Below are 18,389 nucleotides of genomic sequence, written 5' to 3'. Positions count from 1 at the left end.
TTTATGGCAATATTCCCTTTGTTTTCTGATTTGAATGCCCCACATCCTGGATGAAGACCAGATCATAGATTAAGCAGGAAAAAGGAAGGGCTTTCAGTGACCTAACGCAGGATCTTCTGAGAAACTTGGGAGGGACAGACCGCAAGGGTAATGTACAGAAGAGATGAGGAGCTGTAAGACACAGAAGTTACAAAAGAAAGGGAATATGCACAGCTTCAGGGTGAGATTTTTTCCTTGCAGCTAAAGGGATGAATACTGAGACTGTACCATGAAGCAAAGCAAATGACAGGAAGTGGGAAAAGACACACTGGAGAAAATTTACTTGAAGCTGAGGGAATTGCAAAGGGAAATACTGCTTCCAAGCCTAAAGGAAAATGACCCTTAAAGACATTGTTTAGACTGGATATTTTTTACAGATGAGAACATGCAACAGAATGGCCAGATTACTTAGTGATTTGGTATGCGTTAACAGATATATGACTATCATAGAATGGTTTGGGTTGGAAGGGACCTTAAAGATCATCTAGTTCTATCCCTCTGCCATGGGCAGGGACACCTCCCACTAGACCCGGTTGCCCAAGGCCTCATCCAACCTGGCCCTGAACACTTCCAGGGATGAGGCATCCACAACGTCCCTGGGCAAGCTGTGCCAGTGCCTCACCATTCTCATCACAAATAACTTCTTCCTAATGTCTAATCTGAATCTTTCCCCTTCCAATTTAAAGCCATTCCCCCTCATCTTGTTACTTCATGCCATTGTAAAAAGTCCCTCCCCAGCTTTCTTGTATGCCCCGGTCAAGTCACTATAAGGTCACTATAAGGTCTCCCCAGAGCTTTCTCTTCTCCAGGCTGAACAACCCCAACTCTCTGAGCCTGCCCCAAAGGCAGAGGTGCTCCAGCCCTCTGATATCTTCATGGCCTTCCTCTGGACCCATTCTAACAGTTCCACATCCTTCTTATGTTTGGGATTCCAGAACCGGACACAATACTCCAGGTGAGGTCTCACAAGAGTGGAACAGAGGGAGAGAACCAATTCCCTTGACCACCTTGCCACACTGCTTTTAATGCAGCCCAGGATATGGTTGGCTTTCTGGGCTGCAAGAGCACATTGCTGGCTCATGTCAAGCTTCTCATCAACCAGCACCCCTAAGTCCTTCTCCACAGGGCTGCTCTCAATCACATTGTCCCCCATCCTGTATTGAAACCAGGTGTAGGACCTTGCACTTGCTGACTATATCAGATTTGACTCTGAGTGCTACAAAAGAAAGGCAGCTGAGAATGCTTTACTCCCTTTCCAGAAAACAGACACCTTTTTCTTAGCTCTGGACACAACAAAATTCATTGTGTCCATTTAACTTCTGTGACTCAATGCCTAGAAACATTTCCCTAAAGACACACAGTGATCCAACAGGTTGCAATAGCCTCGAACCAATTATTTTCTCTGACTGGAGTATCAGAAGAGATGCTAACTAACCAGGGGATAAACTTTATGTCTAAGGTCGTGAAACAGCATTATTGAGTACTAGGTAAAAAAAGTATTAAAGCCTATGCTGCATGCTTCTCAAACAGATGGCCTTTCAGAAAGATTTAATCAGAGATTGAAATGCATGCTGCGAATACTCATTACTAGCACAGGATCAGGCTGGGACAAGTGGCCAGCACTGACGTTATTGCCTACAGGGAATTACCACAGGCATAAACAGGATTTTCAACATTTGAACTTCTCTCTGGAAAACAAGCTCAGGGTCCCCTTGCCATCATAAGGGAGGGTAAAGCAAAAAATTCATGATGGAGTGGACCAAGTCTAGGTGGCAGAGGAGAAGCAAGAGACCCACACCTTTATAAAGAACCATCACCTTTTTTTGGCTTTTTTTTTTTTTTTTTTTGCCTGTGCTGGTGTCAAGCTACTACAAAGCTCAGTGACACAAACCAATGTTTGCTGGATCCCACATTCAAAGAACAATGAGCTCTTGCTCTTATTTTTATGGACACATTAAACAGAGCTGAGACCACTCCCTCCCCTTCAGTACAAAGAACAAGAAAAACAAGGTATAGCCACAACAATCAGCATCTAGAAAGAGGTGTAAATAAGTAGGGCTGGCCAAAACAAAACAAAACAAAACAAAAAACAATTAAAAAAAACCTTTTGATTTCCCCTTCAAGGCTAGGGTAGTTTCTTTGAAAAAGACAGGTTTGCCTTCTAATTCTTTCCTCCTCCAGTTTTTCAGAGAAATTTTACTGCAAATATTATTTGAAAGAGTCCTTAAGCTATCTTTTGGCCTGGATTTTTGATAAACAATATTTTAAGTGACTGATTTTACCACATAAACACAATTTCAAAAAGTCACTAAACCCCTTGACATTACCAACAACTGAGCATGTGGGTTTGTTTATTTTTACTCTGGATGAAAAAGCCTTTTCAACACTAAAACCCTCACATTTCTCAATTAAAAGATGTTTCTCCTATGCTGTAGATCAGCAAAGCCAAATGTTCATCTTCACCTCCCACACCGGCTACTGAAAACAGGAGGCAAATGAATGCAGACCTTATTGAGAGAAGCATTTAAGTCCTTCCTCCTTGTAAATCTGAAGGCATCCTGTTGGCCTAATGACTTCCTGAGGATTAATGCTGTTATAAAGAGTATCTGAATCTCCCCAGTTCAGCCCAGAAAGGGGAAAAGACTGTAGTTTTTTTGAAGGCCCTCTGAAGGAGCGCCACCACACATCTCTTGAAAGTAAGGTTAGCTTTTCCTGCATAGATACTCACATTTTTCACCATAGAATCATAGAATAACCAGGTTGGAAAAGACCCACCAGATCATCGAGTCCAACCATTCCTATCAAACACTAAACCATGCCCCTTAGCACCTCATCCACCCGTGCCTTAAACACCTCCAGGGAAGGTGACTCAACCACCTCCCTGGGCAGCCTGTTCCAGTGCCCAATGACCCTTTCTGTGAAAATTTTTTTCCTGATGTCCAGCCTAAACCTCCCCTGGTGGAGCTTGAGGCCATTTCCTCTTGTCCCATCCCCTGTCTTCTACAAGATCATTCTTTGTAACTCTGGATACCCAAAGACTTCACCAGCCTAATCAGTGTTAACAACCTGGTGCTTTGATTGAATTTCCGTCCTTTGGTACAAGCCTATGTTCTGGCAAACTGCAGCAAGTGAGCAGCCCTCCAAGAAGTCAATGACATTGCTCACCTTCATGATGGCTGTTTGGAGCCTAGACAGTACCTGAAGTGGAACATGTAAGGTACAAGACAGGGACACAGCTTCTGTCACGCCCTGAAGGAGAACTGAAAATACACAGCAGTGGCTGAAAAAGGCAGTGGGGATAGATGGAGATATTGGAGAAAGAGTCCTAGATGCCAAGATTATATCATTATGACTGTTGCAGGGTTTGCTGGAGTGGGGCAGACAATATATGTGTCATATCACCTGCCTGTTCCTCGTCTAGGATCCGTAAAGTACACTGATCCATACCTAAGGAGGGAGTAGAAATAGTGCAAAAGAGCAAAGGGTGAGCAATTGCAAGCTGACCTGGTATGCGCTTGCTGCCAGCAGGTAACCAAGCAGACATTTGCTCTCTTCTTGTGACTGCAGTGCTCATAAAGCGCTGGGCTCACAGGTGCGCTGGGCTGCAGAACTGGGACAGATGCAGCAGTAATGCAAAAGTCTTCCTGCTTCCCCATCAACATGCCTCAGGGAGGTGAGAAAGTCACCACTCTCGCTACTTATTCTGTCCTTGATCTCTTTTGAGCAGAGAGACTGCAGAACTGCATTTCAAGATGAAAGCACCTCAGCTAGACACTACAGCCCAGGCCTGAAACCAAAAGATCACATTTTCTAGGCCTGCAATTCATCGTTGGAAAGATAACAGACTGATCAAGAAATTTCAAAATGTGACCAAAATTAATAGGGAATTTGAGTTCATCTCCGTTTGAGGTTTTGAGGCCTTGCTATGTTTAAATGCCCACTTGAGAAATCCCGAGGAATTAATACATTTCATTACATCTTTAAGAAAAATTAAAAAAAAAAAATTTAAAAAGAAGGATTTTTCTTAACACCTGGAAAGGAAGGAATACAATTTTAAAGGAAGCAGTAATGGCTTGGTTTTTAAAGGAAGGTGAATAACACAAACACTTTTTAGCATAATGCCACTATTTTCCCCTCTTAGAATCATGTATGCTGCCCAAGCACAGACATCAGATTTAATGTTCAAAAGATTCTTAACATTTTCTACTCAGAACAAATTCCCTCTATATTTTTACCTTTCTGGAAAGCCCATTTCACATTTTTACTCAACAAAGGCAGTAGATAATGACATGATCAAATTGTGAAAACAGCCCAGCAGAACAGGATTGCAGCCTCCCTCCTACAGGCTTAGGAAAACAAAAGGACCAGAGTGATCCTTTGTTTTACTGACTTGATAAATCAATAAAAATTGATTACTTAATATGGACATACAGTGTATATCCTTAAATGGACACCACCTTTTTTTTTTTTTTCAAATATGAACAAGTTTTGCTTGTTTTCTACAAAGGTAGGAAAACTGTACACTATTACAAGGTGTCTAATCCTCCCATCCACTGTTTCCTTAGAGAAATATTTACTTTTTAACATCTGTACCACATTTCCACAGTTAAAACATACACATAGCTCCTGGAATATACATAGTATTTAGCAAATTTTTAACTAAGTTTTCCTAGTAATTGTACAGTTTTCCCTTGACAAGGAGAGGATCAGACTTTTTCAGCAGGATTACTTCGCTCAACTCATTTCAAGCAGCTCTTGAATAAAATAGTTCATTAGTTCATGAAAAGGAAAAACACCAGGGAACTGCAGGGGAAAGAAGGGAAAAGAACAGAGTGCCACAGAAATTAGGCTTTCAGATTGTCTTTATCCTCCAGAATGCAGGTGTACACACACACACACACACACACACACACACACACATCCCTCTTCCCCTTCAGTAAAGCATTTAGGGGAGCTCATGGCATATTTTTCCCTGTGAATCAGTGTTCCAGAGATTAAAGTTGTAACCATGCCTTCATTTCCCAGAAAGATATTAAAAGATACCGCTGCCTTACAGTAATTTACTATGGCTACCTAGTGGTGAAAGGGCATCTCTCTCTCCCCTTTGCAAGCATTTAAATCGCATAGTTTAAGACTACCTCAAAATACAGTTACCCGGCATTTTTAGGCTCTCATGACTGATGCTGAAAAACGAAAGGATCTCCACATACCATGTCTGCCTGGGTGTGCGGGCAGCTGGGGGGCAGCAGAGTCGATGATTGGTAAGAATGAGGATGAGAAGGGGGGAAAACTGGAGGGGGTCGCAATTGTTTACTGGCAACTGATGACTAGAGAAAAGCTTTTCCATCTAGACCTAGCACAGAGCATCCTGGGGCCATAACAATTCACGGGAGGCTAAATCATCACCAGGACTGACAGCACCATACAGCTTCTTTGTGGCTTTATGACATGTGGCTCACAGGCAGCATGGTTCACAGTCTTTTCTCGTTGTTCCTTCTGTTTGCTCTGCACTAACACCAAGAGCATTCAGGTAGTTTGTATGTCTCCAGCCAGACTGATAAAACTGCCAACCAAGATGTTAATGAATACATTTCTGGTGACACTTCACTGTGCTTTGTCATGCTCTCATTTGAAATCGGCTTGTGACCACCAAGAAACAGCTGATCATCATTAGAAACATCATCAGGTCACCACCTACCTGGCATGGATCAGTGATCTTGAATTGAGGCTTCATAACAGACAGCATGGCTAGAAAACTCAGAAGATGCCACAAGAATGTGTTGGAGCCTCTACGAACTCTCCAATCCTCTTTGTTAAAGAGCGTGTACTATGATAACTGGATTTTCCTACAGATCTGTTGTGATTTTCCAAAAGTGATGTTTTGCAATAGCCTTAAATTGTTCCATTCAAATTGTTGTTATTACTAGGGACTATAAATTAAATTCCGGCCTTTCATCTGCTAAGGGGGGATAGTTTCAACCCATAGTTTTAGAATGGAGTCTCAGTTTTGAGCACTACTAAAGACTTCGCCATCTAGCTATCATAATTTAAAACAGACTGGTATGTTAAGCACTGAGCTATGACATGATAGAAGAACAACTCTTATGAATAATTATTTGCATATCAGGTTATTAAATGAAAATCTATCAAACGATCATTTATTGAAGTAAACAAACAGTCTATCTGCCTGGCTTCTGGAAACATTTTGCCTAAGGGAAAAGTTCAAACCTGGGCAGATAATCAGGATAAGGTATTTGAACACTTAAATCCTGCTGGAGTCTTCAAAGTAGATGTTAAGTGGTGCATTAAATTTGTGTTGTTTCTTCTGAGCTGGGTGAATTTGCTTTTCTGTAAACAGTGTGAAAAGCATTTTACAATAGTGTGAAACCATGAAGAAATGTCATATATTAAAATTTCTAAAGTATGACCACTAAATGTTTTTGTACATAAGCCGAATGAGTAGAAGATCCAGGAATGAAATTATTTGACTGACCACAGAAAGATAATATATAATTTAAATTATATTGGCAGCACTAACCAACAGGACGAGAAAAAGTGACATCACAGATCTCATATAAGCTGCAAGTATATTACTAGATCTCAACTTGGCTGTAAAATTACTATATGCCCATGGGATTATCTTTAGGCATTCAGAAGCATTGTTTCATTTACTTATAGAACAGGTACAATAACAGGCTGACTTTGCTTGCGATATTATTTTTTGGACTTTCTTTATTCTTCCTGGAGATGAGAGGAAGACAAGCCTCAGTTGAATCACTTTCAGGGTTTTTCATCGTTTAACAGTTTGTTCAATAGGCTTTTTTTTTTTTTGTCATTTCCCCTTCGCCCCCTAAAGAACAAGCTCAAAAGCATTTTTAATGACAATAATATCAATGTGGAGTCAAAGATGCATACAACGTAACATCCAGAAGAAGTCCAGAGAAGAGCGACAAAGCTGGTGAGGGGGCTGGAGAACAAGTCTTCCGAGGAGCGACTGAGAGAACTGGGGTTGTTTAGCCTTGAGAAGAGGAGGCTGAAAGGGAGACCTCATTGCTCTCTATAACTACCTGAAAGGAGGTTGTAGAGAGGAGGGTGCTGGCCTCTTCTCCCAAGTGACAGGGGACAGGATGAGAGGGAATGGCCTCAAGCTCCACCAGGGGAGGTTCAGGCATGACATCAGAGAAAAATTTTTCACAGAAAGGGTCATTGGGCACTGGAACAGGCTGCCCAGGCAGGTGGTTGAGTCACCTTCCCCGGAGGTGTTTAAAGGACAGGTAGATGAGGTGCTGAGGGGCATGGTTTACTGATTGATAGGAATGGTTGGACTCAATGATCCAGTGGGTCTTTTCCAACCCAGTGATTCTGTGACTTAAGGATATGACAGTCTAAGAAATACCCACTGGCCTAATGCAACACAGGGAGACCATAAGACTTTGCTGATAGGTCCCATTATTAGCACACAGAACCAGTAACTACTGGTTGTATCTTGGCCTCATAAAAATTCAGTGCCAAAATTCCGACTGACTTCAGAAGGTACATTTCATCATTTGAGACCTAGGACATAATTCTCCTTCAAATGCAGGGCTATCTGGGACACCTAATCTCTACGGATTACATTTCTGCATTAAATGGACACAGCTGCATTTTGATCTGTTTCACTCACCTTTTTTATGTTCCCGGCAAATTAGTAAGTTGCCTATACTTATAGCAAGACTTGTGTGCCACTAAACAAAAATAGTCAAAATTCTGAGTTGTGTAAAGAGGCAGGCAGTGAAAAGGGAAAAGAAAAAGGAAGCTCCAAACTTTCTGGTTGCTTTTGAAAGCCATGCTAATGATCCTAAACTGCAAAGGGAACTTAATGCACTCTCAGAAATCTAGTCCTAAGTGTCTAACTTACAGTATTTGAAATATTTCCCATGTGCCAATTTTGCAAATAAGGCAAAAATCCAGGAGTAAGCAGGATCACAGCCAGTCATGGACTTGTGCATACACTGCTAAGGCAAACACGGACCTTGTACTTTCCTCCACACTGCCCTGATACCAGGCAGCTACTATCATGTGCTTCTTACAGCACCTCCCATCACCTCTTCCAATATAACCTTAAACCTCAGCTGCATCAATCACTGAAAACTGCAAACAGACTGCATATGCAGAAAATGCTGGCTCCTGCTCTTATCAGTACAATCTTGGTTTTCTTATGTTTTCTCCTAACCATACCCGCCCTCTGTCCTTTATCTTATTCCACAGTTTGAGGGAGTGACCATCTCTAGTATAGTGAAGGATTCAGCCACCCAGTGCTATTGTCACAGAAATGCAGTGCATGTTATTAATAGCAGTTAATACATGAACTACTTTTAATTCACATTAGATTGCTTTGTTGTCCCTTTTATGTTCTAATGGTTGATACACAGAATAGACTTTTCACACAGACCCCTTTGGCATAAATCTTTGATTCAAAACTCTCCATGCATACAACTACACCAGTGTGGTACTAAAAGCTCATGTTGAATATGTGCACTATAAACAAGGTGTCTGCAAGCAGCTTAGATGCACCATTTCTGTTAGAAAATGCTCCTCCAGCACTCAGCCTGGGCCAAGAACCGTGTTTATGAATCATGACTTGTGGTGCTTACAACCACAAATGTGGCTTTGGGTTGTAAGAAGAATGGAGACAAAGACCTAAAGGCTGGTGGGGGCAAAGACTCATAAAGGTGGGCTGTAAAAAAGACGAGCAGGATGGGGTGATAAGGTGCAACAAATACAGAAGAAAATACAAATACTGCAGAAAAAGCCAAATAAAAAGAGCAGAACACACAATACAGCAAAGAGCAGCTGTGTCTTAAAATCAATTTGACTTTTAAACGTGTCCTGGATGTAACATAGTATAAACTAAAATCCATTTTTTTCCTGAAAGGTTACAGTTGCAGGGCTAAGCTGTGAGAAGAAGTTGGGAGGATCCATTCTTACCTGAGCTGTTAGCCCATCAGAATTGCTCTTAATCACAAAGTGGCAAAAACATCTCTCTTTTTTCAATATTAATAGCTTCTTAATGAGTATGTTGTAGTGTTTTTCATGTCAGCTGAGAGATGGACCTGTTGGAATGAGTCCAGAGGAGGCTCAAAATAAAGATCAGAGGGATGAAATACCTTTCCTTTGAAGAAAGGCTGAGAGAGTTGGGCTTGTTCAGCCTGGAGGAGAGAAGGCTCCATAGAGACCTTACTGCAGCCTTTCAGTACTTAAATAGAGGGCCTATAAGAACAATGGGGACAAACCTTTTAGCACGGCCTGTAGTGACAGGACAAGAGGCGAGGGTTTTAAGCTAAAGAAGGTAGATTCAGACTACATATAAGGGTTTTTTTCTGATGAGAGTGGCGAAACAGTGAAACAGGTTGCTGAGAGTGCTGGTAGAAGCCCCATCCCTGGAAACATTGAAGGTCCAGTTGGACAAGGCTCTGAGCAACCTGGTGTAGTTGAAGATGTCCCTGCTCGCTTCAAGGAGGGGGGTGGGTGGACTAGATGGTCCCTTCTAACCCAATCCATTCTATAATTTTACGACTGTATTAATCACATGCCTATGTGTTTCACTGTCACTGTCCTGCATGACATTCATGTCTTTAAATTGGAGAGACATGGATCTGACAGATGGACCACTTGGTGGATAAGGAATTGGCTGGATGGTTGCACTCAGGCAGTTGTGGTCAACGGCTCAATGTCCATGTGAACACCAGTGATGAGTGGCATTCCTCAGCAGTCAGTATTGGGAATGGTGTTGTTTAGCATCTTTATTGCAGACACGGACAGTGGGATTGAGGGCACCCTCAGCAAATTTGCCGATGACACCAAGCTGTGTATGTGGTGAGGTGAACACACGGGAGGGAAGGGATGCCATCCAGAGGAACCCTGACAGGCTTGAGAGGTGGGACTGTGCAAACCTCCTGAAGTTCAACCAGGCCAAGTGCAAGGTCCTGCACGTGAGTCAAGGCAAACCAAAGAGCAAATACAGGCTGGGAAGAGAACGCATTGAGAGTAGCCCTGAAGAGAAGGACTGGAGTTGCTGATTGATCAGAAGCCTGACGCACGTTGGCAACGTGTGCTCGCAGCCCAGAAGGCCAACCATATCCTGGGCTGCAACTAAAGAAGCATGGCCAGCAGGTTGAGGGAGGTGATTCTGCCTCTCTGCTCCTGTGAGACCTCACCTGGAGTACTGTATTCAGTTCTGGAATCTCCAGCACAAGAAGAACATGCATCTGTTACAGCGAGCCCAGAGGAGGGCCATGAAGATGATCGGAGGGCTGGAGGAACTCCCATAGAAGAACAGGCTGAGAGTTGGGCTTGTTCAGCCTAGAGAAGAGAAGGCTCTGGGGAGACCTTATAGCAGCCTTCCAGTACTCAAATGGCACCTACAGAAAAGATGGGGAGGGGCTCTTTATTCAGGGAGTGTAGTGGTAGGACAAGGGGTAATGGTTTTAAGCCAAAAGAGAGTAGATTTATACTAGATATTAGGAAGACATTTTTTCCTGTGAGGGTGGTGAGGCACTGGAACAGCAGAGAAGTCACAGGTGCCCCATCCCTGGAGTTGTTCGAGGCCAGGTCGGATGAGGCTTTGAGCAACCTGATGTAATGGAAGGTGTCACTGCCAATGGCAGGGGTGTTGGAACTAGATGACCTTTAAAAGTCCTTTCCAACCAACCCATTCTATGATTCTATGTTCCAAAAGCTTCGTATATCAAAAATAGAGAGAATTCCATAAAAATGCATGTGCCTTCAGATACTTCGTAAACCAACAGTGATTAAAACAAAACAAAAAATCCTAGAACTGTGTTTATCCAGGTGAAAGAGAAATACATGGTTAACATGATCAGCTAATAATGCATACCCGTTAGTCAGCATACTTCTGGCAGAATTTACTAACTTTCTCTTTAGCCATCTCAATATCAAGTGTCTGCTCTTAACCAGACATTCAGGTTCTTTCAGTTTTCAAAAGCAGTAGGAACTGTCACAGGACATTTTAAAACCTACCTCAGCTTCTAGGTAATGACTGGGTTGAAACACTCAGTGGGGGATCCTCTTTCTCTGGTCATTAAGGAAAGGTAGTATAGAGAAAACACTTGACTTTAAGATGAGACAAAATTCTACAGGGTGAATCCTTCCTTCTCGGTCTAGAAACTAGGTTGGAAAGTCATCCCAGATGTAACATTTTCTGCATTCTTATTTGAAAAGAAAACTAAGAGAAGCAGTGTTTCTTGCAATGCGTTAACAGTTTTGCATCAACACAAACCTGGCTGATATAGCACTAAAACTGAAAATGAATAAAATCTTCACAAAATTGCTTTGAATGTTCAGACTTAGTTTGCTTTTTCAACTCAGGCTTATGCCACTTCCCATTTTTTCCCCAAAACATTTGCTTATCCATATATTTAGCACAGAAATGGCCTTACCTCAGCTGCATCCTGCTGGTCTCTGAAGACAATTGCTTTTTTTACGGTTTGGATAAAAAATCCATTCAGTTCCTTTTGTTTCTTGTTTGGTAAAATCCGGAGCAATGGGATCATTATGGATGGGAAAGAAACTGTATGAGATTTTAAAGAAGAAAACATTGAATCAGACTGTAAAAGCATATTATAACCCCCTCCTTTCATTAATATTATAAAACTCATCAAGAGGGATGTGTTAGTGAAACCTTTTATTTTTTTCTCTTTCTCCTTCCCACTCCCTCTTTTTCTCCCATCCCATTGGCTGCTAAAGGATTTCCTTTTAGAAATTCCATCTTGGCCAGGACTCCCCTGCCAGACAGATGCCTTCCCAAGCTTGCTTTCACAGTGCTTCAGGATTTCAGTTCAGCTTCTAGATGTCACAAAGCCACCACAACAAAGGAGATGATTGTTTTCAATGCCTACTCAAACAATTACATACAGAAGGTCGGGGATCTTGACCTAGCCTAGCAGCTTACGGCATCAATCTATTAAATTAGATAGTAGTCATTCTCATTTACAGTTCTCCAATATTAGGATATTGGTATGCTGTTTTATTTTGCTTCTCTAAACAGGCCACATACTCTCGAAGTGGGATGTTATCACAGGGAAGGTCTCCAGTCCAACCTTTATACCTCATTCTTGCATTCCCTATCTATTCACCTGAAAATAAATACCTTCTCTTAATGACAGCCTGTGCTGGCACTTATCATCTTTACCTTTTATAGCCATCGGCCAGGCTGCTGCTGCCATTCAGATAAGAATTTGGAGGACTTATGCTATCTTCTTTTGTTTCACCATCTCTTTCCTTTATGGGTGCTCTTTATGGGTGGGATTTCAACCTCTATCAAGGACACAAAAACTTTACTTTCAGGCTCCAAAGGGCAGTTACTCTGTTTTAATGCACAAGTGTATTAAAAGAGACACTGTATAAACTACAGGTCCCAGAAACCTCCACTCACGTTAACCTGGAGCATTACCTTTCCAGACTCTCACTTTCTGGAGGAAGTTGCATTAACAGTGACAAGAGCTGTAGAGCATATGGTGAAAATCTCGAGGGCATAATTGGTGGGTACATTACATTCTGAACACCACTGAAATAAAGTCTACTATACATCTTCCTCCTATTGCTTCAGCATGTTCTACAATTTGAGAATGACTTTTAGATAATTACCATAAAGAAGTAGACAAAGGTAGATTATACTCACGGATTAGAATGAGGAGAGGCTTAAACAAAGATGTTTCAAAGAATGTTCTGCAATTCTTAACAAAGGGATCATTGGGATTCTTCTGAGAATCCACCTCAGTACCAAAAGCTACACTACCAACAACATCCAAGGTAAAGCAGTTGTAACACCTGCATTGAGTTGAAGAATGATAAATCATTAGCTACAAATTATATATCTATTAGTATTCTGCTTCTACAAACATCACATTACATTAAATTTTGCCTTTGAATTTCTTTTTGCTTTTAGATTTGAACTTGCCAACAAAAGGTGATTACACCACTCTGACAAATGTGTGTTTAATAATGATCACCTTTTCTCCATCTACAAAATTAATATATTTTCATATAGCTCAGTAATGACACAAAAAATTTATAAAAAACCAAACAATTTCATTTGTTATTACCTAGAAATCAAATGTCACAGGTCAGAGTTTCATAAACATTTTCTTAGTATGCATGCTATTAAAAGAGATCATTTCTTTCTCATTTTAAACTGCAGAAACCACATCTACTACAGTCCAGTCTAAAGTCTTAGTGACAAGAGGTGCTTCAGTAAAATTTCCTGTTAAGGATATTTCCTGTTAAGTTTTTCCTTCATCTTCCTGATAGATCCTTTGGATCTCTCCCTGCACATCTGACCCTCTATCCAGTTTTCTTACCATCTTCACTTCTCCTGGGTATTTGCAGCTATATTTAATTCTGAGATAAATGGACTGAGAATGTAAAATACCCTTGAAATTCGATTCTTTCCATCTGTAGTCAAGTTTGCAATGACTGTTCTTCTGTGTTCCCTTACAAAAGGCTAATATCAAAGTCTCTGGTGCTTTAACCTGAGTAAGCATGTATTAAGAGAAGGACAGGACTCGGGCCCAGTATATCCTGTATATATATTGTGAAGCAGCATTTCTAAATTACAGTCTTTGGGCACTGTCATTCAGATGAGACCAGAGTAGACTTGGAAGACAACAACAGTACTGCAAAGCTAAGTAACTTCTTTGGATTTTCAACTCTTATACACACACAAAAGCATTATTAGAAGTTGAAACGTTAAAAGAGGAGCACTGCAATAAAATAATTTCAGAAACACTCAATCGTCTACTTCTCCATGGGTACTGAAAAAGATTAAAACTAAATTTGGAGGTGTTGGTAAAACACAAAATGGCTAAAGACAACTAATGTACAAGATGACAGGAGGGTGCAGATGGGGTATTTACATCCAAAAAAATAGCTCCCAAGGCAATTCTGGGAAACTGCAGTGCAATGAGAATCATATTTATGTATGTCAAACCTGCTTAAATGGTAGTATAATAAAACAACTGGATCATATTCTGAGATGGTCAACATCATTCATTTATACTTTCAAAAGGTCTTTTCCAAAGTGCCTCCTGAGAGGTGAAACCCTAGCACGGATCAATAGCTAAAAGACAAGGCGAAGAAAAAGGATAACCAGAAAAAAATGAACAGGAAAAGCTTGGAAGGATTCAAAAGGTCAATTTGCATCACAGCACTGGGCTAAGTATAATGTATGTCAAAGTTTCATAGCATCTCTTCAGATGTTTAATAAGGAGATCTCTGTCCACACACAAACACTTGCGTGTGTACATAAAAGTGTACTTGAAAGAGATGGATGAATTGTGGCTTAATATCTATTCTCCTAGATGAAACAAAACTATTTGCACTCCTCCGATGCAAATTATGAAGAACTTTAGAAGGTGCTGGCTAACGCAGCAAATGAAGTATGCAAAATAGTGCCCACTAGAAAGAATGCATTTGAACTACTCGTATGCCGTACAAGCTCCTAGAAGAAATGCATCTGGTCAGAGAAGGGGTTTGACAGTTTTGTCAACAGTTCAGTGAAGACCTCTGACAAAAGAACAACAAAAAAGATAATAGGATATTAAATTTTTAACAAGTGGGAGAAAGCACAGTATGGAAAATATTAGTGTCATTTTATACATTAGTGGTGCATTCTCATCTGGAGTACTGATCCTATTGTTTCACAAAAGGCTATTGTGACATTAGAGGGGGTTAGGAGGAATGTGGTCAAAATGATTAGGTGCTCAAAAAACCTCACATAAAAAAAATAGCAAGAGGGTGATGGGATTTGATACTAGATCAATTCCTATATTTGTACATTATTGGCAGACTGTAAATAGCAGACTGGACAGCAACTGATGCGGCTTTCCTTTCTGCTTCCAGCTTTCCTTTCTGTTTCCAGCTGTTAAAGCTTCATTAAACAGCTAGAAATACATTAGATGCTTTTCCAAAATTACTTTTCAAGCATACAATGGCTGCCCCAGGAAGAAAAGGCATCTATCAGACATATCCTCTATTAAACTATGATCTCCACTTATGAAAGCGAGGGAGGAAAAAAGTGTCTTTTATACAGTAAGTGCATATTTAGAATAACTGCTGTTATGGATTTTTTTTTAAAATCTGCTACTAATTTCTGGCATGTTGAACATACCTCTGGATATCAAAAGCTTTGCCAGAATCTGCATACACTTTCAAGTTACACAGCAGGACATCACAGGCCTGGTTTATTAGTGGTGTCATCTGGAAAGGAATACATTGTATTGTGAAAAACATTAAAATGTTAAAAAAAATCAATTATTCTAATTTAGTTTTATCCAGTAGATAGCATGGATCTCTTGGGATCCTCTTCTGGTGTGGTCAGGCACTTTTGCACAGGTAAGATGAAGTGTTGGGATTATCTGCTAAAAATAAACATACACATAACAAGGTTGTCCTTTTCCAGCTCTGGCCTAAACACAAGCAGCTCTGTCACTTACCTGGCCTTTTGCTCTGGTCTATCTGTGGCTATATACACAGAAAGTTATCAAGCAAGGACATCCCCTTCTCTTTTTAATCAACCCCTATTCCAAATGATGTCACGATCCATATTTACAGTATGTTACATTTCTGCTCCAGGGCAGAGGAATAATATTTTCCATAGTCCCAAAGTCTTCTAAAGGTATTAGCATCAGAGGCTGAGCATTTCATCCTGCTGTCCCTCAGTTTGATGGATTTAACCTGTATGTTAGAAAAGCAGCAGGTATATCAGCACAAGTTGCTGAGGGCAAACTCCTATTGCATCCTGAGGAAAGGGTTTTCTGGAGTGGTGATGCCATTAAATGGACATGAAAGTGATTCTTTTTCAGCTAATGGTTCTTTTCAGTCATGGACACACAATGGTCAGGTAGATTTACCCACAGCCTGGCTGTAGCTAACAGTGCAACACTTTCCTCTTTAGTACTTCATGGAAATCATGACACAGGCAATCAGCACGACTCCCATTAATGTCTGTGTCTCTCTCTCTCTTTAACTTTTTACATATGAAAGGTATCAGACACTTGCCTTGATTATACTTACTAGGGAAGCAGAGGAAGGGTCTAGCAGCAATCCATCTGTGACCTTAAAGGCATTATCCGCTATGGCTTTTTCTCCATATCAACTGCTGAGAGATCCTTATAGACTACAATTTAACATCCCAGTCTTGCCTCAACATTTATGCCAAGCATCAGCAGACATATGCACAGAAACCTGCCTTTCATTCCTGAACAACCTCCTTCAGCATACGGATGTCAACAAACACGAGAACAGACTTATCCTACTCCTCCGACACTCTTGTTACCAAAAAAGACTTACTGCAGCCTCTCAGCAGACTCTGAGAGCTATGCAGTCTGCCCAGCCAAGTCCATTTTGCTTGGCACTTCTACCTCTGTGAAACTGGCATAACACTTTGTGCACAGGCACACTGCCATGCTAACACATGGGTAAGACTATACGCAGTCAAAAGGCCAACGCAGGAGCATCCAACATGTTTTCCAAAGACAGAAGTCTGAGTCAAGAACGTGTCTAGCTGCTCTCAAGGTCCCGTACTCATATAGGATGGAGCAGGGTTTTCCTAATTCAGTTCAAAACCAGATTGATTTGGACTTTGCCACAGTCTCAGAAAACGATTCTGAAGCCAGATTAATATTCTGTTAAAGCAGCTGGTATGTATTTGGGAGGTGCACATCACATTACGTAGGAGTTGTCTTCCCCTTTTGGCTCGCTAAAGAAGGTCCCCTGCAGTGAGCTGCTCCTCAAATGGTTCAACAAAATGAACACATTTCTGTTCAATAGATTGAACCAGAGTGAAATGCATTATGATCTCTGGGTTCAGCCCCTCCAATTAACTGAACCAGTCAAGGAGAACAAAATGAAAATCCATATTTTAACAGGTACGATGTTATCTAAACAGATGGTGATCATTTCAGAATTTCCTTTTATTGCCTTATTTTATCTTTTATTTTTCATCAAACCACCAGATCTTCAACCACCCAGCTGGTTGCTGTTGCCTTCCAACAGCTGGCAGAGATGAAAGGGGCATGCTTACCTGGCCAGGGCATCTCACAGCACCTCTGTACTTTCCACAATCCACCAGCCCTTCGAAATACCATTGCAGTTCATTTCTTGCCATAAGGTATTTTATTACCAAATCTAACCAGGAAATTGGGAGGGGGGGGCACTTGGATTTGATTTATTGTTAGCATGATAGGACAGAGTCATATCAATGAAACAATTATTTGCATATGAAAGCCACAGGGAATACCTACTCAGGAATCCTGGGTTTGGGTTTTTACTCCCCAGGGGGACATAAATTAGTCCAAGATTGCTAACTACAAAGAACACAGACTGAAACATTCTTAAGTCCCTTAACACTTTAAACTCTTTGTTCAATTCTCCAGAAAGATAAAGTAGTGTTGGGGGAGGTGAACCACACCAAACTTTGAAAATCAGCACAGAAACAGACATGTTGATCTGAACCACTTCAGGTGTCGCTAACTTTCTATACATTATCATTTGCTAGTGAGAACATAAAAGCTGCATAACCTGCCTGAGATTCAGTTCTTGGTGGGTAAACAAACCCCAGCTGCTCTGTATTTAGACTGACTGAGAGTAGCAGGATGAAGAAAAATCTAAACAATATGGTCCCTGTAAATATTTGATCTTCCAGTTATCTAATAGCAAGAGTAGCCCAGAGTCCAAATTTCTTTCTTTCTGCCAATGAAGAGCTTTTGGGGTTAGAGTTTTCATGATGCTAGGGGCTTTGCTGTATAAATCCTGCCAATATGCTATTTGGCACATAATAACAAATAGTTTCTGATTCTGTGTATGCACAGTGCAAGGGGATGTGTACACTGTTCAAAGGCATCAGAGTCATGTTCCTCTAGTTAGATGTGGTCTTCAGTACTTACTATTATTATTCCCCTTATTATTAGCACAGAGGCCGTAAAGAAAAACGCTGTATCATATTCACTGTAGACAGACACTGGAGACTTTACTGTTCATCTACAGCACATGGAAGTCATGTTGGGTCTCTTGTCCCACAATCAGGATGAAATGGAAGGAGAAGGAAAAAGGATAAATCCCTAACATAAGAATTGCTTCTGTACCAGATTTCAAGTCCCTGGTTAAAACCAGTAAGAGAGTGGAGCATCAAGAAGATGTTTGTGAGAGGATTTGTTCCCATCACCTCACAGTGGGGCCTTGCTATTCATGGGCATAACTTAACAAAGCGGGCAACTCAACTAGACAATGACTGGTGGCTCAAGGATATGCACATTTGACGTGTCAGCTTTTATGTTAGTGATTTGCTTTGTCTC

General features: G+C 41.0%; 1 protein-coding gene across 4 annotated transcripts in view; it reads right to left on the bottom strand.

Moving 5' to 3' along the window:
* The window catches only part of TBXAS1 (thromboxane A synthase 1), a 243,323-nt gene that overhangs the window by 81,251 nt on the left and 143,683 nt on the right, over positions 1–18,389 (bottom strand). For all 4 annotated transcript variants that reach the window (XM_069859253.1, XM_069859226.1, XM_069859244.1 and 1 more), the window contains 3 exons: positions 15,206–15,294; positions 12,719–12,867; positions 11,478–11,608 (listed from right to left, as the gene is read on the bottom strand). In XM_069859253.1, the coding sequence (XP_069715354.1) occupies positions 11,478–11,608; positions 12,719–12,867; positions 15,206–15,294 (369 nt within the window). The remainder of the gene's footprint in view (positions 1–11,477; positions 11,609–12,718; positions 12,868–15,205; positions 15,295–18,389) is intronic.

This window comes from Phaenicophaeus curvirostris, chromosome 1 (genome assembly GCF_032191515.1).
Source record: "Phaenicophaeus curvirostris isolate KB17595 chromosome 1, BPBGC_Pcur_1.0, whole genome shotgun sequence".
NCBI lineage: Eukaryota > Metazoa > Chordata > Aves > Cuculiformes > Cuculidae > Phaenicophaeus > Phaenicophaeus curvirostris.
This window is presented reverse-complemented; position numbering and strand designations above follow the sequence as displayed.